Raw genomic sequence first — 25,262 nt, 5'->3', positions numbered from 1 at the left:
TGCTGCAGTCCATGGGGTTGCAAAGAGTCGGAGAAAACTTAGTGACTAACAACAATACTTCTAGTGTTTCGCACATGGTATACGTTCAAAAGCCATGTTGTTAGAAACTGGAATTTACAATTAGAAAGAAAGAAAGTTTAGTCGCTCAGTCGTGTCCAACTCTTTGCGACCCTATGGACTGTAGCCTACCAGGCTCCTCTGTCCTTGGGATTTTCCAGGCAAGAGTACTGGAGTGGGTTGCCATTTCCTTCTCCAGAGGATCTTCCCAACCCAGGGATGGAATGCGGGTCTCCGACATTGTAGGCAGACGCTTTACCGTCTGAGCCACTAGGGAAGTCCTAGAAGGAACTTTAGAAACCACCTAAATGGAGAAGGCAATGGCACCCCACTCCAGTACTCTTGCCTGGAAAATCCCATGGACGGAGGAGCCTAGAAGGCTGCAGTCCATGGGGTCCCTGAGGGTCAGACACGACAGAGTGACTTCACTTTCACTTTTCACTTTCAGGCATTGGAGAAGGAAATGGCAACCCACTCCAGGTTCTTGCCAGGAGAATCCCAGGGACGGGGGAGCCTGGTGGGCTGCCATCTCTGGGGTTGCACAGTGTCGGACACGACTGATGCGACTTAGCAGCAGCAGCAAACATTCTGATTTATAGATACAAAAGTCTAGGCTTAAGGAGGATGAAAGAGTTGTCTGAGGTCAGAAAGAACATTGTCCTCAGTCCCTAAGTTGTGTCCGACTGGACTCTTTTGAGATCTCATGGACTGTAGCCTGCCAGGCTCCTCTGTCCAGGGGATTTCCCAAGCAAGAATACTGGAGTGGGTTGCCATTTCCTCCTCCAGGTAGTCTTGGAGACCCAGGGATCAAAGCAGCATCTCCTGCATTGGCAGGCGGATTCTTTACTGCTGAGCCACTAGGGAAGACCCTCAGAATAACTAGTTTTGATTCTGAGAGCTCTAATTTCCATGATAGTTTCTTTTTCATTTATAATACTGATTTGCCTTATGCCAATAAGGCTTTTTTTTTTTTTAATTACTAACTCACCCTGCTTATTTAACTTAAATGCAGAGTACATCATGAGAAACGCTGGAATGGAAGAAGCACAAGCTGGAATCAAGATTGCTGGGAGAAATATCAATAAGCTCAGATATGCAGATGATACCACCCTTATGGCAGAAAGTGAAGAGGAACTAAAAAGCCTCCTGATGAAAGTGAAAGTGGAGAGTGAAAAAATTGGCTTAAAGCTCAACAACATTCAGAAAACTAAGATCATGGCATCTGGTCCCATCACTTCATGGGAAATAGATAGGGAAACAATGGAAACAGTGTCAGACTTTATTTTTTTTGGCTCCAAAATCACTGCAGATGGTGACTGCAGCCATGAAATTAAAAGACGCTTACTCCTTGGAAGGAAAGTTATGACCAACCTAGATAGCATATTCAAAAGCAGAGACATTACTTTTCCAACAAAGGTCCGTCTACTCAAGGCTATGGTTTTTCCAGTGGTCATGTATGGATGTGAGAGTTGGACTGTGAGGAAGGCTGAGCGCCGAAGAATTGATGCTTTTGAACTGTGGTGTTGGAGAAGACTCTTGAGAGTCCCTTGGACTGCAAGGAGATCCAACCAGTCCATTCTGAAGATCAGCCCTGGGATTTCTTTGGAAGGACTGATGCTAAAGCTGAAACTCCAGTACTTTGGCCACCTCTTGTGAAGAGTTGACTCATTGGAAAAGACTCTGATGCTGGGAGGGATTGGGGGCAGGAGGAGAAGGGGACGAGGGGGCAGGAGGAGAAGGGGACGACAGAGGATGAGATGGCTGGATGGCGTCACTGACTCAATGGACCTGAGTCTGAGTGAACTCCGGGAGTTGGTGATGGACAGGGAGGCCTGGCGTGCTGCGATTCATGGGGTCTCAAAGAGTCGGACACGACTGAGCGACTAAACTGAACTGAACTGAAGATGAATTATTATTTTTTAATAATAATTCTAAATGTCATTTTAGAAATGACATTTTTCTAAGCTTTCTTCCTAAAATGCCTGGAATGGGCCCTCAAATGGAAGGCCTTGCCCAGGACAGGAAGGCCGCAAGACACCTTCATTAGGGCGCTAACTCCTTTTTTTCTGCCTGGTGGCTGGCCCACCGCTCATCCCCCAGCTGCCTGCCCCCTCCCTTTCCCCGTAGTCCACCGCCCCAGCGCCGCGATTCCCGAGGCTCCGCCCCCTTCAGGGCCGCGCGCCCTTCTTCAAGATGGCGCCAGTGGCCTCTTCTCTGGGGGAAGTGAGCTCACGCTACTCCGGAAGGGAAGGCGGGGAGAGAGCGAGCGGGCGGGTGACCAGCTGTGGGTCTGTAGGGCTGTGGGTGGGGCGGTGGCCGCAGTTGTGGGTTTCACGTTTGGGCAGTAGCGAGGGTGAGGGACTTGTCCGCCGCTGGGAACCCGGTCGAGGGCTCAGGGCCGGGGGCGTTGGAGGAAATCGTCCCTAGCTGCTCGCCTCTGACTGGAGGCGAGGCGACCCTGGGAGCCGGCGTCCCGCCCCCGGCGGCCTCCTTCCCCGACCCTCCTCCCGGGCTGAGCGCGAGCCGTTCCAGCTCTGTCTCGAGAGCTGCTGTGGGAACCGCCGAGTGGGCTGGACTGAACCTTCCCGCTGAGGACCAGCTTGAGAAGAGGGAGCGAGGCGGGTCGGTCCGTCAGCCCAGAGGTCAGGCCGCGGGTTCCCGTCAGTGGACCGTACTTCGCCTAGCCCTCCTGGCTAGGGTCCGCGACCTCCTCACGCTGTTTCTGCTCCTCGTTTGAGCATGCCACCAAGTCCTCTGGCAGGGTGATTTTTTTTTTTTCCTCCTTGCTTTTGCCTGGAAGGAGATATATATTTAAAGGACATCTGCCCTCTTCGCTGTCCTTCTCCTCTTAAAAGTTTCCTTCAGGGGGAATGCTTGTATTCCTTCCCTGGACTATTTGATGATTACTGCTCCAGCCGCCGGCTAGGTTAGCAATTAGGAGCCCTTTCATATCAGATCTTAAATCTTATCACTTACAAAACTACTCTACAGAGTTGTTTCTCCCGCCCAAGAAGGGCAGATGGACTTTGGAGTTAAGATGCAGGGGGGTGAACCCGTGTCAGCAATGAAAGTCTCAGAGAGCGAAGGAAGGCTGGAGGGCCTGGCCACCGCGGTGACCCCGAACAAGAACAGCAGCAACAGCAGCTGTGGGGGTGGAATCAGCAGCAGCAGCAGCAGTAGCAGCCGAGGTGGCAGTGCTAAAGGCTGGCAGTACAGGTATGGCCCTTTCTTCAAGGTGATTTCCTGAGGAGGGGGTGAGTATGCTGAAGTCTGCATTCTTGCAGTTGTTGAAGGGTTAGGTTTATGCAGTAACTTCAGAAGTAGCTAATAACGTTTCATTTGGATCTGGGGGTCTCAACTTTCATTAGCAAGATTTAATACATTTATTTGTCCATTCAACAAGTATTTAGGCCTTTAGGAGAACACATAAATGTATCCCTTAACTCCCTCTACAACCGTAGAGTTAATTTTTCCTGTGATTTGAGTCTATACTCACTTTTGTTTTTTCCTATATTGTAATTTGTTTACAATAAGTCTACCTCCCTTTCTTGCTTGTGGAAGGCGGGGGACTGTTTAACTCCACTCTCTCCAGAGGCTAGCAAAATGCTTGGTGGTGAGAACTTGTTTGTCCAGCGATGGATGGAATCATTCAATCAGAGAAGATTCTTGCCCTCATAGTATTTGTGATTTAGAAAGAGAGATGTACATAAATAATTAAATACAGAGTGTGTGCGTGCTCAGTCTTGTCTGAGTCTTTGTTACCCCATGGACTGTAGCCTGCCAGGCTCCTCTGTCCACGGAATTCTCCAGGCAAGAATACTGGAGTGGGTTGCCATTCCCGTCTCTAGGGGATCTTCCCGATTCAGGGATCGAACTCAGGTACTGGACAAAAGTACAAACTCTACTCTACTCCGATACTCTAAACTAGTGAGATGTTTCAGTTTGAGTTGATTAGGTCACTCACACCCCTCTGTCTTTGAGAGATTCTACATTTATTAATTTTCATTGATATGAATGAAAAACTGAAGGAACAGGAAGTGAGTGCTAGAGAAGTAATGGTAGTTTTTTGGTTTTGATAATGTATAGGATAGGTGAGCATAGCCATCCAGAATCTTTTTTTTTTAATTGAGAAATATTTGACATGTAACATTATATTAGGTTCAGATGTACAACATAAAGATTTGATATTTGTATGTATTGTGGAGTGATCACCACAGTAGATCTAGTTAATGTGTGTCCCTGCACAGTTAAATTTTTTTTTTTTTAATGAGAACTCTGTTAGCAACTTTCAAATGCGTGATACAGTATTATCAACTATAGTCATGATGCTGCACATTACGTTTCCACGACTTACTTATTTTATAACTGGAAGTTTGTACCTTTTGATCACCTTCACCCATTGTACCCACCCCGCCTCTGGCTGCCCTCAATCCGTTCTCTGTATTTATGAGTTTCGTTTGGTTTTTTAGATTCTACATATAAGAAGCGTTGTACAGTATTTGTCTTTTCTCTTTCTGACTTTTCTCACTTAGCATAATGCTCTCAAAGTACGTCCACATTGTTGCAAATGGCAATATTTCCTTTTTTATGGCTGAATAATATTCCACTGTGTGTATATATACCACATTTTATTTATCTACTCATCATTGTCCATTTGATGGACTCTTTGGTTGCTTCCATGTTTTGACTTTTGTAAATAATACTGCAGTGAACATGAAGGTTCAGATATATTTTCAAATTAGTGTTTTCCTTTCCTTGGGATGAATACCCGGAAGTGAAATTGCTGGATTATTCAGAATCTTAAGAATGAATGAATGAAATTGTAATATCATTTGTTATTGGAACTATAGGAATGAATTCTTAAATTTTGGTCAAGTAATTGCCTTGTGCCTAGCTCTAGTCCTTTTTAGCCTTTGTGATGTTTGTAGTTGTGAAATTTGTATGAAATTTGGAAGAGATTAAAATCAAGATTTTGTGAAGGCCATACATTTATCATGAATAATATCCATATATGTGAAATATGCTTGGCTGTGTTTACGTATAGAAATGTAGAAGATTATAATTTTTTATTGGTAAGTGATTATGAAAGGAAAGTATAGTTACTGTGAAATGTCTAGGCTCAGTTTTGGAATGCATGATACTTTTGTGTGTGTGTGTGTGTGTGTGTGGTTTAAGACTAACCATATAAAATTATCAATAACTTGGCAGGGTTATTTTGCTATAACTTAAGGAAGCAAGATCAAGTAATATTTCATGTAGCCAGAGGTCAGTCTTCTGACATCTTCAACTGTTTGAACCCCAGTCTTTAATTGAACTGAAAAGTGAAACAGGTTTCTTAACACTGTCATAAAGCCGTATACTTTATTACTATACTTTGATTCAGGATTCTATTATCCCTTACTTAGGGTATTATTTAATGGTTACATAATTTTAAACCTAGAATCTGTTGAAAGCACAAAGGAGAAAAGTTATCAGGAAATGGCAGCTGACAGAACAGTCAAAGACTTGAAAAATTAACATGCAGATTCAGCTATATTACTTCCTATTAATACAATTATAGTTACAATGACCTTGTCATCCAGGAGAGTACAATATGTTTAAGAAGGCAGACAACTGTATCATATGATGATGAACAATTTCAAGGAAAATGACTAAACTAAAAAAAATGCTTGTGTTGGCTAATTCAGTTATGTGGAACTCTTCCCCAGTGATGCAGATACATAGCGCATTACTGCATTTACATACGGACATATACTTTTACTTACATGAGGCTTGTTCAAAGCTAGTCTTTCAGCCTGTTTCTCAGTTGAATTTATCCCTTTATCCTGTAGGACATTAGTCAAACAGTTTCCTTCATTGTCTTGTGTTACTTCTTCCAGGCTTCTTCCTCTGAGGCCCAAAGTCTCTAGATTTAAAAAACAAAAACAATAATGAAACCTAATCTAAATCCTTTCCTTTTAAAAACAATTTACACTCAACTGCTTCCATTTCTGTAACTCTTATTTATTGCTCAACCCATGACAGTTGGCTCTGTCCTTACCAAGGATATGAATAAAAAATGATGAATATTTTTAGATTCTTATTCCAACTTTTTAAGATATATGATATCTTTATAAGTGTATCTGTTACTATTCTTTTCTTGCCTTTTTTGACATTACTTTCTCTTAATTTCTCCTTTATTGCTCTAAGAGAAAGCACCAAGTCATGTCCGACTCTTGTGACCCCATGGATTGTAGCCTACCAGGCTCCTCTGTCCATGGGATTCTCCAGGCAAGAATACTGGAGTGTGTTGTCATTTCCTTCTCCAGGGGATCTTCCCGACCTAGGAATTGAACTCAGGTCTCCCTCATTGCAGGCAGATTCTTTACTGACTGCTATGCTGGGAGCCCCTTTATTGCTTTGTTGTCTAATTAATTGCTCCTTTCTCACTTCTTTGGTTGGCTCTTTTACTTTAGAAGCTGATATGTTGCTTTATCATCTTCTCTTAAGCTCATGTTTTCTGTTTTCTGTCTCATTCTCTTCCATGGCCTCACCAGCCCCCTCTGGAACTTTAGAGCCATAAATGCAACTATGCTTACCTGTAACTTGCTACTATCCCATTTTAAAAAATGGAGATTTCAGGTTATGTCTTAGGGAGTGGTTGAAATTCAGTTAAGACTATGTGATTCAGTTGCTTCCCAGGTGGCACAGTGGTAAAGAATCTACCTGCCAGTGCAGGTGACACAGAGATGTGGACTCTATCCCAGGATTGGGAAGATCCCCTAGAATAGAAATGGTAAAACACTCCAATATTCTTGCCTGGAAAATTCCATGGACAGAGGAGCCTAGTCTGTGCTCATGACTGAGCAGTTGAGCACATGCACTTGTGTTTCAGACACTGGGCTTTGGCTTTGCAGACTTAGAAGATTAATTGGCATAATGCTTTCATGGGTCGTATATGTTGTAGCATATATTGTTACTTTATTCCTTTTTGTGGCTGAATAATATTTCATTTATGAATACACCACATTTTGCTAATCTTTTCAGTCAGTTTCCATGTTGTATATTATGAATAATGCTGCTTTGAACATTTGTGTTCAAGTTTTGTATGGACATGTTTTCATTTCTCTTGAATATATACCTAGGAGTAGAATTATTGGGTTATAAGGTAATTGTTTAACTGTTCAACTGTTTGTGAACCTCTTAGACCATTTTCCAAAGCTGCTGCACCATCTTATCTTCTTATCAGCAGTATATTAAGGTTTTAACTTCGTGACATTCTCATCAACACTTGTTACTGTCTGTCTTTTTGGTTTTAGCCATCCTAGTGGCTATGAAATGGCATCTCATTGTGGTTTTTGAATTGCATTTCCCTGATGACTAATAATGTTAAGTATCTTCATGTTCTTACTGGTTATTTGTCTGTCTTCTTTGGAGAAATGTGTATTCAGATCTTTTGGCCACTTTTAAAAAGTTGAACTGGATAGCTGGTTTACAATATTGTGCTAGTCTCAAGTATACAGCAAAGTGTCAGATTCTTTTCCATTGTAGGTTATTACAAGATACTGAATATAGTTCCCTGTGTTATGCAGCAGGTCCTTGTTGTTTATCTATTTTATATACAGCAATTTGTACCTGTTAATCCCAAACTCCTAATTTATCCCTTACCCCTTTCCCCTTTGATAATCATAAATTTTAGTGTCTGTGAGTCTATTTATATCTTGTAAATAAGTTGCTTTGTGTCTTTTTTTTAGATTCCACATATAAGTGGTATATGATATTTGTCTTTCTCTGACTTATTTCACTTACTATGTTAAAGTCTAGGTACATCCATGTTGCTACAAATGGCATTATTCTTTTTTTGCTGAGTAGTATTCTATTGTGTGTGTGTGTGTATTACATCTTCTTTATCCATTCATTTGTATCAGTGGACATTTAGGTTGCTTCCATGTCTTGATTATTATAAATAGTGCTGCTGTGAACATTGGAGTGCATCTGTCTCTTCAAGTTAGAGTGTTCATCTTTTCCAGGTATATGCCCAGGAGTGAGATTGCTGGATCATATGGTAACTCTATTTTTAGTTTTTTAAGGAACCTCCATACTGTTTTCCAGAGTGGCTGTACCAGTGTGTATCCTTACCAACAGTGTAGGAGGATTCCTTTTTCTCCACAGCCTCTCCAGCATTTATTATTTGTAGACTTTGTTGATATCTTTGGCCATTTTAAAATTGGATTATTGAGTTGTCAGGGTTCTTTGTGTATTATGTGAACAATTCCTTTATCAGATATTGATTTGCAAGTATTTTTTCCCACTCGTGGGTTGTCTTTTCACTTCTTTTTTTTTTTTTTGGCCAAGCCTCAGGGCTTGTGGGATCTTAGTTCCCCAACCAGGGATTGAATATAGGCCCGCGGCAGTGAAAGCACGGAGCCCTAACCACTGGACCACCAGGGAATTCTGGTCTTTTCACTTTCTTGATGAAATTATTTGTAGCATAGAAGCTTTTAATTTTCATGAAGCCCCGTCTGTTTTTTCTTTTTTTGCTTATACTTGGTATCACATTTAAGAAATCATTGGCAATGCCAAGGTTGCAAAGATTTGCACGTATATTTTTTTCTAAGAGTTTTAAATTTTTGAACTTACATTTAGGTCTCTGATCCATTTTGAACTCATCTTTCTTTATGATTAATTTTATTTTTGCTCATGTTAAATATCTGCTTATATCTTTTCATTTTTTTATTAATATATTTGAAGTTTATTTTAAATATTCCATGTTAATACTTTTGCTAGTTAATATTTTTAATATCAGTAATACTGTAAACTATTATTACTTTGTTGACAGAAGAGGGATATACAGTGAAATGTTTACCTTACATACTTGTCCCAGCCACCCATGTTCCCTCCCTGGAGGCACTACCTTTTACTGATTTCTTCACTATCATTTCAGAAAATTTATATTAGTTTTTTATGTAACAAATATGTAACTACATATATCTTAATTTTGTATGGTTATAAATATTTTTCTATACTTGCTGCAAAGATTTTCCTGGTCTTTATATTTTAGTCTATTACATTTTTCCAGTCATATAGAAAACCTGTATAAATCAAACTCTTACTCTTTTTTCTTTCACTTCAAATTATAGAAATTTTGTAAATATTTGTTTTCATGTAGTTTTAAGATAATTTGGTAGTTTTATATTTAATCTTTTAATCTTCCTAGAATTTATTTAGAAATATGAGACAGTGTGTTTGTTATCTATTATTGTGCTACAAATTATCCCCAAATGTAGTGTATTGAAACAGCAGTGTTTTTTTAATCTCACAGTGTCTGTGGGTCAGTAATATTGGTGCAGTACTGCTGGGTGCTCTGGCTCTGGGTCTTTCACAAGGCTGTAGTCATCTTGAGGCTCAGCTGGGAAGGATCCACATCCTGGCTCATTCGTGTTTTGGCACAATTCATTCATTTGGCACAATTCATGTTTTGGCACAATTCATTTATTTTGGCTTGTTGGAAACAGACCTCAGTTCCTCACGAGATGACCACTGGTGGCCTTCTTTGGTTCCTGGCCACATGGACTTCTCCATGGAGTGTCTTACAACTTGGCAGCTTGTTTCGTCAGAGTGAGGAAGTGAGAAGAGAGTGCTAGAAAGAAGGAAGTCAGTCTTTCGTAACCTAGACATGGAAGTGAAGTCACATCACTTTTCACTATTCATTAAGAAAAAGATGAGGTTTAGCCACACAAAGGTTGGATACCAACAGGTAGGGATCAATGGGAGCTGTGCAATAAGGTGCACGTCATAAATGTTAATATGAATGGATTCAAGATTGTCATCTATGATTGAGATAGATTTGACAGCTACACTACTGGAAGTTTGTCTCTAAAGCTGAGAATTGGGGGCTGAATTTGATCTTTGGGGAATAAGAGGAACTACTTGGAAATCAGTTGTCATGACCCAGACATTTGATAATAAGGAAAATGTGCCAGTAGGCTGAAAAAGAAAGAACTCATTAGAGGAAGAGTGACAGGGCTTGGTGGTTGATTGGGTGATTAGGTGGAAGGCAGTAGAGGGAAAGGAAGTAAAAATTGACTTCGGTTATCCAGATTCAAAACTTTGAGAAGTCTGTACTAGGAGAAACAGATTTTTGAGAGTCACGTGCTACATTTGCTTTTGGGTAAATTGAGCCTAAGTTGCCAGAATGTTTAAGTGACTTAGAACTATGGGGCATTAGAAATGTAGATAATTGCCTTTGTAGTATCCAGAATGTCCTCTCGTTTATTATCACGTTCAGTCCTCTTGGACGAAGAGAGAGAGTCATTATTCCCATTTAGATTACAAATGGTTGTTCAAGTTCCTACGAATGCCACAACCTCCTCTACCTATTACTTGGGGCCCCTGGATCAGAGACCCTCAATATGAGGGTTAGGAGAATATGCTACCTCAACAATTTAGGGACAATGCCCCTTCCCAGAAAGTAGTCTAAATAAGTTGGCCAAGGTTATATAGCTAGTAAATGAGAGAACTTTTATTTCCAGGGAGCTGTTTGCCTAAAGATATTAAAAGTAGATGAGCTCTCTAAAGGAATGAATAATTATTGATGAAGAATTAGTTTAGGACACGGAAGCTTCTTCATTGCCTTTTCATATTGCTCATGGGGTTCTCGCAGCAAGAATACTGGAGTGGTTTGCCATTCCCTCTTACAGTGGACCACATTTTGTCAGGACTCTCTACTATGACCTCTCTGTCCTGGGTGGCCCTGCACAGCATGGCTTATAGCTTCATCGAGTTATGCAAGCCCCTTCACCATGACAGGGCTGTGACCATGATGCAAAGAGCTGCTCATTGGAAAAGACCCTGGTGCCAGGAAAGAATGAAGGCAAAAGGAGAATAGGGCAGCAGAGGATGAGATAACTGGTTGGGTAGCATTACCAACTCAATGGACATGAATTTGAGCAAACTCTGGGAGATAGTGAAGGAAGGACAGGGAAGCCTGGCATACTTCAGTCCATGGGGTTACAAAGAGGTGGACATGATTAGCAATTGAACAACAACAAAACTTTCATTATTTACTAGTGTTGTAACTCATGCAGCAAATAGTTTGAGTCTTTTCCATGTATGAAGCTCTCTGTTAGTTAATTCTAAAATAATGTATACTCTCAGAACAGTGGAAGTAGGGACCCCAAGGCTTATTTTGGGAGGATCATGAAAAAGGATCAGAAAAGGGAAGAGCCTCAACTATATTTGCAAAATATTAATGTATCATGATGAACTTTTTTAAAACCAAAGCTGAGAAGTGTGTTTATTAGTCTTAAAATTTCTTTCCAGGGTAATTTATATGCATAGGATTTATATTCACTATTTAAAATGAAAATAGATTTCTTAATTCTATATCCTTCCTTCCTTTTTCATAGTAAATGTTCAAAATTTATAAAATGTGCATGTTTCCATTATTTTTCTTCCTGCCAGCTTTCAGAAAAATTTACAAATCTGCAAATCTGCCACTTTTTTGTTTAAAATGGAGAGAAGAGAACTACCCAGAGGAGGAACTTAAAAGCAAATTGGGGCATATGATGGGCCTGCTTTTTCTTATTTTGGACTCTGTGCTACCTGCTGCTGCTGCTAAGTCGCTTGTCGTGTCTGACTCTGTGCGACCCCACAGATGGCAGCCCACCAGGCTCCGCCGTCCCTGGGATTCTCCAGGCAAGAACACTGGAGTGGGTTGCCATTTCCTTCCTGTTAACAAACAGATCTCTTTGTTAGAAAAGAGTATGCTAACATTAGCAAATAGTATACATTTCAGTAGATTGGGTAGACGTCTGCAAATGCATAGAAATAATTTTTGTGGTCAGATCTGGTGTCTTGCACTCTAAATACTCTGTTACAGGGAAAAGTACCCATTTGCAAATGGGGAAATGACATCTGCCTAAATATAACCTGGTGTTTGCTGTCTTTGAGATTTTTACCACTTTTGAGGTTGATTTGAAGAAAAAGTCGTAAACGTTTGCTTTTTTTCTCTTAAAGGTTAAAGGAAAGTTGAATATGTATTTCTGTACCCTAGTATTTGTTTTGTTTTGTTTTCCTTAAGTCTGCTACAGCTGATAACAAGGGGAAGACACCTTATAGGCATAAAACTGAAAACAGTAATTTTCTGTTGCAGAAATCTAGTGAGAACCCTACCAAGCTTTGAACAAGATTTGGTTATAGTATACTGTGATTTCTTATATTTTTGCTTTATGAGTTTAAATATAGTCTATTTGAGTTCCTATTTCTCGAGAAGTTATACTTATTAAAACTGTACAAACAGCTTAATGTTAGAACACACAAATTAGTCTTTTTAGTATTTTCTGAATGTCATGTAATTTAGGTTCCAGAGGTAATTGCCTGTCAAATAGACTTGTGGGAAATTATGTCTTTTGTTTTTGCTTTTGAAAATGGTAGAGAAAACAGGCCCCATGGTGTAATGGTTAGCACTCTGAAAATAGTGGAGAATATTCTTAATGTAAGTTATACTACTTTGAGAGAGGGAACGTCTTTCCTAGCTAAGAATCTTCCACTGTACTCATTTTGTTTAATCAAATAATTTGTGTTCAGACTTGTTCAGGTTTAACTTAAAACTAAATTGCCTAATTTAAAAAGTTGCATTAGCGTTTTGACATTACTATCTGGGTTTTAGGAAGATTTTAGAGCAGTTTAGTTTCTGGTGAAAAAAAGATTTTCTTTTTGGTTAATTAGGTATTGTAACAAAGCATGATTTCCTATTCAGAGTCTCCCCGTACTTGAGTTGCCCTGCTTTTGCAGTTTGCTTCCATTGCTATTCTTGAGGTTGGCTGGAAAGTCCCTGGAGGGGTAGACTGAAGCCTGTGGTTGCTACTGGCTGTATCTGGAAACCCTAGTCAAGAGGGATAGAAGGAAGAGAAAATTAGAAATAGAACAAGAGGTAAAACAGGGATGGAAAAAGGACATAGAAAAGAGAGATAGACCGAGGGAGAAAGAGGGAGGGACAGAAGAAAGGGACAGAATAAAAATGATGTAAGGGATGAGATGAAATGCCACCAAGAGTTGCTTCTGAAACAGGTTTCCTATCCTTGATACAAGAGGGCTTTTTAATGTAGTGTCGGAGCCTATACTCTCAATTCTATAAAGAATAAGGTGTTTATCAATTTTGTAGATATTTCACGTATTTATAACTAACATAAATGAAAAATATTCTAAATCTAATTTTGGAGAATAGGTAATATGTTCACTTGATCCAGAAGAAAAACAAGATTTGTAATGAAAATCTTTTCACCTGATCTCTACCTGCTTAGGACTCCTCTCACCTACAAATAGAGGGGATACACTTGGTTTTTTGTCTTTCAGAGATTTTTTTTTTTAAGAATTAAGTAAATACAATATACATTTGCTCCACTTTTAATTTTACTACAAATGGTATCAAATTATGTATATGTATATAGTATTAGTTTAGGCTTTCATAACAAAAATGCTGTACTCTGAATGGCTTAAACAACATAAATTTAATTTCTCACTATGAAGGCAGAAAGTTTTGAGATCAGGGTGCCAGCATTGTCAGGTTCTGCTGAGGGCTCTTCTCCAGGTTTTCAGGTGGTCTTCTCAATGTGTGCTCACATGGTAGAGACTGAGGGGTGGGAGAGAGCTCTCTGGTGTTTCTTTTAAAGGCACAAATCTCATTATAGGGGCCCCAGTCTATACCTGCTGCTGCTAAGTCGCTTCATTCGTGTCCGACTCTGCGACCCCCTGAGTATCTCCCAAAGGCCCCATCTCTGAAAACCATCACAGTGGGGGTTAGGACTTTACCATATGGATTTTGGAGAGACACAATTCAGTCTACCTTTAATAAGCTCCCTATTGATGGACATTTGTTTTCCAAAATTTTGTTATTATAATGTTGTAGTTAATAACCTTCCACACATGTCATCTTGCAAGCATATGAATATATCTGTGGGAAAAAATACCCAGAGGTTGGACTTACTGAATCAGTAAGTATCAAAATTGTAATTTTGATAGTAGTTATTACCAGATTTCTCCTCATTGGGGTGTACAGTGGCAGTGATTGAGTGCTTGTTTCCCATCAGCCTTATCAGTGTAATGTGTTATTAGACTGGCAAAAATCTAAAAGTTTAATAGGTTAAAAAATGGTATTTCAGGATAGTTTTAATTTAGTTCTTTTTTATAATGAGTGAAGTTTAGCATGAAATTCTGAGTGGGATTTTATTCTGTTTTGCTATCATTGTAAATAGTGAATCAATTTATTAATAGATCAGCAGTTGGGAAAATTCTGTACAAAATATACTTATGCCTTTAACATTTTTGTTTTTATTATTATATTCTTGGTAACCAGAGACATGGTTTCATTTTAGAGTATACTTTGTATATTGTGAAGTTATATTTTTAAAATTTCACATGATTTTATAGCTATACCAGATAACAGAATCATTTGATTATGCAAATTTGTAATTGGAGGTGATCTACTTCCTAGAAATGGGAAGCTTGAAGATTTGCTACCGAAAATTATGATGAAACTTATAAAAAAAAAAAGATTTCTTTTTTTGGCCTCTCCGTGAGGCATGTGGAATCTTAGTTCCCCGACCAAGGATCAAATCTGACCCCTTGACAGTAAGCGTGTGGAGCCCTAACCACTGGACCCCCAGAGAATTCCCAGATGTTTCTTTTATTTCTGTAATAGAGTGAGCTTTAAATTTTTCTGTGTTTTTTTTTTTTTTTTAATAACTTACAGGTTCTTTAAGGTAAAAAAACTTGAGAGTTTGAATTTGTCATTAAGTAATGTAAAATTTTCAAAAGAATCAACTCTTTAGTCAGGTTATATATATATATAAAAAAGAACTTTGCTTGGAGCTTCTTGTGTGGTTGTCACCTTTTTTCTCCTTTTTATTTCAAGTATGGAGGAAGGGAAATGATTTTCTGTTATTTCTTTTTACATTCAATTTAGAAAGAATTAGCACAAGGGAAGAGGAGAAGGCGATGGCACCCCACTCCAGTACTCTTGCCTGGAAAATCCCATGGACAGAGGAGCCTGGTAGGCTGCAGTCCATGGGATTGCTAAGAGTCGGACACGACTGATCGACTTCACTTTCACTTCTCACTTTCATGATTGGAGAAGGAAATGGCAACCACTCCAGTGTTCTTGCCTGGAGAATCTCAGGGATGGCGGAGCCTGATGGGCTGCTGGCTATGGGGTCTCACAGAGTCGGACACGACTGAAGCGACTTAGCAGCAGCACAAGGGAAGAAAGTATTCTTTCTTGAATTATGCTGTACAGGCAAAATTTAAATGTTACTGTAAGTGTGTTTTGGAACTAAAGCTAGAGAGAGGTACATAACAAAAGTAGAGAGAATAGATATTCAGTTAGGGAGACGATAGCAGGGACTTTTAGTATCCTGCTGTTCTCTTGTTCTGCGGTGTCCAAGTCTTATTGAAATGGCTACTATGAAGACTTTTTGAGAGTATATGGGGTATAAGTAAATGCTACTATGTGAACAAGATATTGTGCTAGAAAAATATGTCTACTTTTCTCTAAAAATTTTAAACGTGAAATATGTTGCTCTTACATGCAAACTTTACTTTTGAAATAACAATTTTCTGTTGAGAAAAACCTTTGGAATTTTGAGTGATGAGTAATGTACACGCATTTTAGATTGAAAAGGTCATCTAATACATGAGAAAACTGACAGAATTTAAGTGATTTGGCCAGCGCCAGTCGTGGCATTAGTCAGTGGGAAGGTCAGAACTTGATCATGTATCCCTTTCAGGTGTGCATTCCACAGTATATATTACCTCATGCTTAAGCTTTAGAAACTTAATTTTGAGTATAAAGGTATTGAAAATCCTACTAGTAATTTCTGAAATTCCTGTTTATAAGTAAAGTCTTCACCCTATTTTTGTTGGCAGTGGTGCTGTAGGTTGGTGTGAGGAAACTGGCTGTTTTTGTATTGAAAGGTGGGAGTTAATATTGGTTGCAGCCTCTTTAGAGAGTAGATTGACAATATATAAAAATTAAAAATGCATATACATTTCAAGGAACAAACTTGAGTCAGTTGAAGTGAGGTGGATGAACCTAGAGCTTGTTATAGAGTGTAGTAAGTCAGAGAAAGAAAAATATTGTATATTAATGCATGTATATAGAATCTAGAAAAATGGTACTGATGAACCTCTTTGCAGAGGATGGAACGAAGTTGAGAGAGTAGCATTAACATAAATACACTACCATGTCTAAAATAGATAGGCAGTAGGAAATTGCTGTATGACACAGGGAGCCTAGCCTGGCGCTCTGTGATGACCTAGGTGGGTGGGAGGGAGGTTCAGGAGGAAGGGGATATATGTATACATATAGATGATTCACATCGTTGTACAGCAGAAACCAACACAACATTGTAAAGCAATTATCCTCCAATTAAAAATAAATTTTAAAAATGCATATCCTTTTCGCCTAGGAATTTCACTTTTAGCAAATATATACAAAGATATGTATAACTTAGTTTGTTATAGTATTGTTTGTAATAATAAAAGCCTGGAAGCAAATGTCCATCACTAGGAGGATTAGTTAATTATATAGTAATACTGCTGTGCAGTGGGTTTCTATGCAGATGCTAAGAATGAATTAAATCCATATGTGTCAAAATGAAATCATCCCTAAGAAAATTGTGAAAAAAGCAAGGTACAGGGTATGTAGTAGCAATCATTTAAAAAAATTTAGTGAGTGCACACAAGTGTGTGCACACACACTTGTAGGTACATAGACTGTCTCTTGAAGAGATGATAAAAAGTTGAGGGAAGTGCTTATCTCTGAGGAGGGGAATTGTTGGTGGAATACAAGGTTGGAAAGAGACTTTTCACTGTATATGAATTGTAGCTGCTGCTGCTGCTAAGTCGCTTCAGTCGTGTCCGACTCTGTGCGACCCCATGGACTGCAGCCTACCAGGCTTCTCCATCCATGGGATTCTCCAATGATGTAGTTAGGGAACAGTTATTAGGAAAAAGTTCTTCATGGGATTCTTCATGGGTCGCTCATATTTCTGCTTCCCTTGTGCGTTGAGGTACTGACTCTCCTTTGTTCTTTACTGTTTTTTTCAAAAAATATTTGTATAGCAAAAAGTCTTAGAGGATAGAGATAATATCTCCCTCCTGAGCAAAAGTCAGGTTTGTTTACTGTCCAATATAATAAAGATAATGTCACCTTGCCATGGAGGTCAGATAGACTTACTGTTCTTAAAAGAGTTGGGTTCCCTCCACTCAAGGTTCCTTGTCTGTACTGCAGCCTACCACATGTGCAGGCATCTCCTGCCCTCTGCATTGCCCCATGTGACTGGGCTGATAATCTACTGGTATTGCTGTGACTACTGAAGTCTTTGGTCTCTGACGTACGAGTTTAATGTATTATGCCAGCATCCAGGAAACTGTGGCAAGCTAATTTGTTGGCTTGCAAATAGGGTGAAAGTGGAAACAGTGGCAGATTTGATTTTCTTGGGCTCCAAAATCACTGCAGACGGTGACTGCAGCCATGACATTGAAAGACACTTACTTCTAAGAAAAACTACGACAAACCTAGACAGCGTATTAAAAAGCAGAGAAATCACTTTGCTGACAAAGATCCGTATAGTCAAAGCGATGGTTTTTCCAGTACGGATGGCTGAGCACTGAAGAATTGATGCTTTCAAATTGTGGTGACTGGAGAAGACTCTTGAAAGTCCGATGTACTACACGGAGATCAAATCTGTCAATCCTAAAGGAAATAAATCTTGAATATTCATCAGAAGAACTGTTGCTGAAGCTGAACTTCCAAACTTTGGCCTCCTGATGTGAAGACCCGAGTCATTGGAAAAGACCCTGTTGCTGGGAAAGATAGAAGGCAAAAGAAGAAGAATATGACAGAGGATGATGAGGTGAGGTGGTTGGATGGCATCACCAACTCAATGGACATGAGTTTGAGCAAACTCTGGGAGACAGTGAAGGACAGGGAAGCCTGGCGCACTGCAGTCCATAGGGTCGCAGAGTTGGACACGATTGACTGAACAGCAACAAAATAGGATGATGTCTCAGACCCTTCATGGTTCTTGACAAGATACCTAGTGGACAAAAAAATTATCTTTTTCAAATAAAAGAAGTGGGAGACTCAGAGCTTTTTAGATCCCATCATTCTGACTTGAAAATGTCAGTCTAACAAGTAAGACAGATCTAGAGAACTGATCTAGAAAATGAGCCCTTTGTCTGAAGAGGAATCGACTCCCTTAAGCGGGAGAAAACCAGTATTTCCTGGGCGTACACCATATTGAAATGCACTTCAAATATATTTGGATTAAAATATCTCTTCTTCATTCCTCATTATAAATCTGAAGTTAGGTTTTTTAATTCACATTTACAGAAAGTTGTGACCAACGTAGATAGCATATTGAAAAGCAGAGACATTACTTTGCTAACAAAGGTCCGTCTAGTCAAGGCTATGGTTTTTCCAGTAGTCATGTATGGATGTGACAGTTGGACTGTGAAGAAAGCTGAGCGCTGAAGAATTGATGCTTTTGAACTGTGGTGTTGGAGAAGACTCTTGAGAGTCCCTTGGATTACAAGGAGATCCAACCAGTCCATTCTAAAGGAGATCAGTCCCGGGTGTTCTTTGGAAGGACTGATGCTAAAGCTGAAACTCCAGTACTTTGGCCACCTCATGTGAAGAGTTGACTCATTGGAAAAGACTCTGATGCTGGGAGGAATTGGGGGCAGGAGGAGAAGGGGACAACAGAGGATGAGATGGCTGGATGGCATCACCGACTTGATGGACGTGAGTCTGAGTGAACTCCGGGAGTTGGTGATGGACAGGGAAGCCTGGCGTGCTGCAATTCACGGGGTCGCAAAGAGTCAAACACGACTGAGCGACTGAACTGAACTGAACAGGTAAAGACACAGGACCAGATTTGTTACTTGCCTAAGGTCACACTGGGATTCAGACTTGTGTTTGTCTGGGTTAAGCTCCTGCTCTTCACATTATAGTAAACAACTTCCTAACTTTCTGTAGGAAAGTTGAGAGTTGACTTTCTACTTTTTCGTGTATAAGTTTCTTCTTTCCCATCTTCAGATGGCTGGTTATCTGCATGAGGGATTTAGTTGTCTGTAACTATAGGATTATATATTGAATTTTTCTTTCTGTTTCCAGTCTGTATAGGCAAATGTTTTACAGCTGTGTTTCTCAAACTTCCTTTATGAAAGCTCTCTTAATTGCATAAGACAGTCAGTGCAGTTTGTGATTTAAAGGAGCCCATGGCTGATGTAACTTTATGATCTTCAAAATTCACGAGGATTTATATTCTACCCTATAATATATCTGTTACTGGGTTTTTCAGAAATAAATAAATAACATCATGAGTTCAGGACCAGTTGAGAGGACATAAGGATCAGATAGGATGCAGTCAAATTTTCAGGTTATTTTTTTATTGTAAAATGTACATATCATAAAATTTACGACTTTAACCATTTGTAACTATTTATAAGTTCAGTGGCCTTAAATATATTCACATTGTTATTGCAGCCATCTCCACTATTCATTCCAGAATTTTTTATCATCCCAAACTAAAACTCTATAACTATTAAATAACTCCTTACATCAGCCCCCGCCCCAACCACTGTTGTACCTTCTGTCTCTGATTTTGACAAATCTAAGTACCTCATGTAAGTGGAATCATAAAATACTTGTCATTTTGTGAGTAGCTTATTTCATTTAGCAGTGTCCTCAAGATTTATCCATGTTGTACCATGTGTTAGAATTTCCGTCTTTTTCTTTTAAGGCTGAATAAATATTCCATGTATATATACACACACACACACACACACACACACACACACACACTACATTTTATTTATCCATTCATCTGTTGATGGATACCTGAGTTGTTTCTGCCTTAAAAATTTTTTTTAATTGAAGTATCATTGATTTACAATGTTGTGTTTAATTTTTGCTCTACAGCAAAGTGACTCATATATATATTTTCTTTTTCATATTCTTTTCCATTATGGTTTATCACAGGATATTAAATGTAGTTTCTGGTGCTAGACAGTAGGACTTGTTTATCCAGCCTATGTATAATAGTTTGCATCTGCTAATCCCAAATGCCCAATCCTTCCCTCCCCCAGCCCTATTCCCCCTTGGCAATCACAAGTCTGTTCTCTATATTCGTGGGTCTGTTTTTGTTTCATAGATATGTTCATTTATGTTGTATTTTAGATTCCACATATAAGTGGTATCATATGGTATTTGTCTTTCTCTTTCTGCCTTAACTTCACTTTGGGCGAACCTAGAGGTCCATGCATATTGCTGCAAATGGCACTATTTCACTCTTTTTAATGGCTGAGCAATATTTCCTTTGTGTGTGTGTATGGAAAAAGCAAGAGAGTTCCAGAAAAACCTCTATTTCTGCTTTATTGACTATGCCAAAGCCTTTGACTGTGTGGATCGCAATAAACTGTGGAAAATTCTGAAAGAGATGGGAATACCAGACCACCTGACCTGCCTCTCAAGAAACCTGTATGCAGGTCAGGAAGCAACAGTTAGAACTGGACATGGAACAACAGACTGGTTCCAAATAGGGAAAGGAGTACGTCAAGGCTGTATATTGTCCCCCTGATTATTTAACTTATATGCAGAGTACATCATGAGAAACACTGGGCTGGAAGAAGCACAAGCTGCAATCAAGATTGCCGGGAGAAATATCAATAACCTCAGGTATGCAGATGACACCACCCTTATGGCAGAAAGTGAAGAGGAACTAAAAAGCCTCTTGATGAAAGTGAAAGTGGAGAGTGAAAAAGTTGGCTTAAAGCTCAACATTCAGAAAACGAAGATCATGGCATCAGGTCCCATCACTTCATGGGAAATAGATGGGGAAACAGTGGAAACAGTGTCAGACTTTATTTTTGGGGGCTCCAAAATCACTGCAGATGGTGATTGCAGCCATGAAATTAAAAGACGCTTACTCCTTGGAAGGAAAGTTATGACTAATTTAGATAGCATATTCAAAAGCAGAGACATTAGTTTTCCAACAAAGGTCCGTCTAGTCAAGGCTATGGTTTTTCCAGTGGTCATGTATGGATGTGAGAGTTGGACTGTGAAGAAAACTGAGCGCCGAAGAATTGATGCTTTTGAACTGTGCTGTTGGAGAAGACTCTTGAGAGTCCCTTGGACTGCAAGGAGACCCAACCAGTACATTCTAAAGGAGATCAGACCTGGGTGTTCATGGAAGGACTGATGCTAAAGCTGAAACTCCAATACTTTGGCCACCTCGTGTGAAGAGTTGGCTCATTGGAAAAGACTCTGGTGCTGGGAGGGATTGGGGGCAGGAGGAGAAAGGGATGACAGAGGATGAGATGGCTGGATGGCATCACCGACTCAATGGACGTGAGTTTGAATGAACTCCGGGAGTTGGTGATGGATAGGGAGGCCTGGCGTGCTGCGATTCACGGGGTCGCAAAGAGTCGGACACGACTGAGCGACTGAATTGAACTGAACTAATGTATGTATGTGTACCACATCTTCTTCATCCATTCATCTGTTGATGGACATTTTGGTTGTTTCTATGTCTTGTCTATTGTAAATAGTGCTGCTATGAATGTAGGGGTGCATGCATCTTATTTTGTTTTGTTTTTTTATAGTAAGTTTTAACATACTGGAGAACAATTACTGAATAATTTTAAAATAAGTAAAGGTTATTACTATCAGCTTAAAATAAAATTTTAAGTAACATTTATCTGTCATTAGATAATTCTCTAATAATTAGCATCTTTTCATATGCCTGTTGGCCATCTATATGTTGTCTTTGGAGAAATGTCTGTTTAGGTGTTCTGCCCATTTTTTGCTTGGGTTGTTTGTTTGTTTTTATTATTGAATTGTAGAAGCTGTTTGTTTGTTTTGGAAATTAAGCCCTTGTTGGTTGCATCATTTGCAAATATTTTCTCCCACTCTGTAGGCTGTCTTTTCACTTTATCGTTTCCTTTGCTGTGCAAAAGCTTGTAAATTTGATTAGGTCCCATTTGTGTGATTTTACTTTTATTCCTTGGGAGACTGACCTAAGAAAATATTGGTACTGTTTTTGTCAGAATGTTTTGCCTATGTTCTTTCGGAGTTTTATGGTGTCTTATCTTATATTTAAGTCTTTAAATCATTTTGAGTTTATTTTTGTGTGTGATGTGAGGGTATGTTCTGGCTTCATTGATTTACGTGGGACTGTCCAGAGTTATTTCTACCTTTTGGCTGTTGTGAATAATGTTGCTATAAATATTTGTGTGCAAATATCTGTTGGAGTTCTTGCTTTTATTCTTTTGTGTATCTACCCAGAAGTGAAATTGCTGGATATAGTAATTCTATATTTAACTTTCTGAGAAATGATTATACTGTTCTCCACAGTGGCTGCACCATTTTATAGTCCCACCAGCAACGCACAAGTGTTCTAATTTCTCTACATTCTTACCAACACTTGTTATTTTCTGTTTTGTTTGGTTTTATTTATTTATATTTTTGGCTGCACCACACAACATGTGGGATCTTAAATCCCTGACCAGGAATCAAACCCGTGCTCCCTGCAGTGGAAGCACAGAGTCTCAACCACTGGACCGTCAGAGAAGTCCTTTGGTTTTGTTTTTGATGGGTAAGGGCTTCCCTGGTGGTGCAGTGGTAAAGAATCTGCCTGCCAATGCAGGAGGCACAGGACACTTGGCTTGGATCCCTGGGTCAGCAAGATCCCTTGGAGTAGGAAATTGCAACCCACTGCAGTATTCTTGCCTGGAGAATCCCATGAACAGAGGAGCCTGGTGGTGTATAGTCTGTAGGGTCTCAGAAGTGTCAGACATGGCTGAGCACTTACACACACACGCGCATGTACATATCCACCTCGTTACAAGCAGCTTAGAATATTCAGGTCCTATCTCTGTCAGAGCAAATAAGACTATGTTCTCTGGGTAGATAGTCTAGGATACAAAGAAGCGTGCCCAGAAGGGAGTGAGCTATTCATGCCTAGCTATGGAAAGAGTGAAGGGAAAGGGGAAGGCTGGGAGAGGAGGACAGGAGCTCTCTGGTGAAGTCATCATCATGAAAATACATGAGCAGGGAGTAAGTTTCTTAACATTTATGTGAGTTTTAACATTAAAAATGCTTTTAATTTCTTACAGTCAGATAAGTTGGCTCTAGAAATATAGCCTTGTTTTACCCTGTTCTCCTAACCACCTAGCCCAGTTTTGGGTATGTGTAACCTAATTTGAGAATTAAAAGCTTATAGGAACATAGTTTTACATCCCAAAAAAGCAATGCTCATAGGGTCACATTGAAAAGTTTTTAAAAATTTAATCCATTCCTATGTTAATAAGTATAAATAGCTCTGTGTCTGGACTGTCCCACCTAGTCAATATGATTGAACATTTTAAAATGTTTTACTTGGTTATAAAAATAATGTATTAAAATTGAAAAATGTGAAACAGTAAAGGAAGCAAATTAAATCAACCATAATTCTTCTATCCAGTGATAATCACAGTTATGATTTGTGTGCTTTTGTTCTGTGCATATATTTTACACACTATATGAAATTCTGTAACCTGCAATTTTAGGCTCTTGATAAGTGTTTCCCCATGTTAAAAACTCATAAACATTTTAACTGGTGAATACTATTCTATATTAGTTCGTCATTTTCTTAATTTCATTTGTTAGTTTGTTTTTCTTTGTTTCCTTTTCACTTCCTTTTTTTTCCAATCTATATTTTTTACTATTGTAAATAGTGCTGCAATGGACATATTTGCACATTATGTTTGTCTACATTTCTGTTGTCTGTCAGGATACCTAGAAGTGAAATTCTTAGGCCAAGGAATATTAACATTTTTAAGACTCTTTAGCAGAAAGGTGAGCATCTCCCTTGACTGTATACTTTTTGGTATAGATTAAGATAGTTGCAATTAGAATTTGTTTTATCTGGGATTTATTTCAGTATACAGGCTGTGAATTTATTTTTTTTCTGTTTTTTTGCAAGCTTCTCAGTTGTCTTATGCTTTTATAGGAAAATTTTGCTTCTGTCTTCTCATTGCTTAATTCATTCAACAGAGATGTAGTGAACACCTGCTTATATCCCAGACTATGCACTAGGTGCTGCACGGGCTGCTAGGATGAGTGAGAAGCAGTCGCTGCTCTGTGGAGTATCTTTACAGCAGAAGGACGCACGTGTGTTGCAATCATTCCCATCTGTTGTCAGTGGCTTTTCCCTCAACTAAGAAGGCGGCTCCCTCCGTTCATGCTATTTATATTATCAAGGGAATGAACCAAAACTCAGCCTTTTTGGAGGACAGTTTTTGCCTAGTAGAAAGTAGGAATATTGAACTGTGGCTGACTGGCACTTTCTTTACTACAGCTTGCATAAATTTCTGCCCATAATTAAGTGTCCTAAGGTATCTGATGCCAGTTCCTCTACCTGGGCTCTGGAGCCCCCTCTCTTCCTCATTTCCATCTCTCTTCTGAGTTGTGAGCCTTTTTCTCTTTACTGTATCCTACCCATTAGGCACTTTGAACTACCCCTGCCTTAAGCCCACATTGCCTTAACCACTTTTCTTTCTCCCAGTCTTTCTTCAGTTCATTACCAGCTAGCTCTGCCTTCATCATTACATTGAAGTATTATCTCTTGGTTGTTAAATCTTTTTTTTTTTTTTTTTTGGTCATGCGTTGTGGCTTATGGGATCCTAGACCCCTTATTAGGGATTGAACCCAGGCCCACACAAGAGAAAGCACTGATTCCCAGCCACTGGACCACCAATGGATGCCGTTGGTGGTTGACTCTAATAGAAATTGCTCAATCTTCATCTTCGTTTACTCCTCAAATACTATTAACATTCTTGACCAAAAAGTTACTTGAAATGCTCCTGGTTTTCGTCCTACTATTCAGCTACTTCTTATCTCCTCTCTGTATTCCTCTTGCCTATAAAACTTTTCCCTAGGGTTCTCTCTTAGAATATGTCCCTTCTCTTGTCATTTAAAAAAAAAAAATTTATTTTTAATTGAAGGGTGATTACAATATTGTATTGGTTTCTGCCATACTTCAACATGGATCAGCCACAGGTATACGTATCTCCCCTCTCTCCTGCCTCCCTCCCACCTACTACCCCTTGTCATTTTATATAATTCCTAAGTGATGTACCCTCATGGTTTCAAATACCAGTTATATGCTTATGTGCTGATTACC

General features: G+C 39.3%; 1 protein-coding gene across 2 annotated transcripts in view; it reads left to right on the top strand.

Annotated features, from left to right (window-relative positions):
• Nucleotides 1-2,293: 2,293 nt before the first annotated feature.
• The window catches only part of OSBPL11 (oxysterol binding protein like 11), a 91,893-nt gene continuing 68,924 nt past the window's right edge, over nucleotides 2,294-25,262 (top strand). Inside the window, exon 1 of one of the 2 annotated variants that reach the window (XM_059885711.1) lies at nucleotides 2,294-3,273. In XM_059885711.1, coding sequence (XP_059741694.1) covers nucleotides 3,077-3,273 — 197 coding nt within the window. In that variant the 5' untranslated portion in view covers nucleotides 2,294-3,076. The remainder of the gene's footprint in view (nucleotides 3,274-25,262) is intronic. The other variant, NM_001193008.1, reaches the window with a different exon arrangement.

Source organism: Bos taurus, chromosome 1 (genome assembly GCF_002263795.3).
Source record: "Bos taurus isolate L1 Dominette 01449 registration number 42190680 breed Hereford chromosome 1, ARS-UCD2.0, whole genome shotgun sequence".
Taxonomy (NCBI): Eukaryota; Metazoa; Chordata; class Mammalia; order Artiodactyla; family Bovidae; genus Bos; species Bos taurus.
Note: the sequence above shows the minus strand (reverse complement) of the source record. Positions and strands in the feature narration are given on the sequence as shown.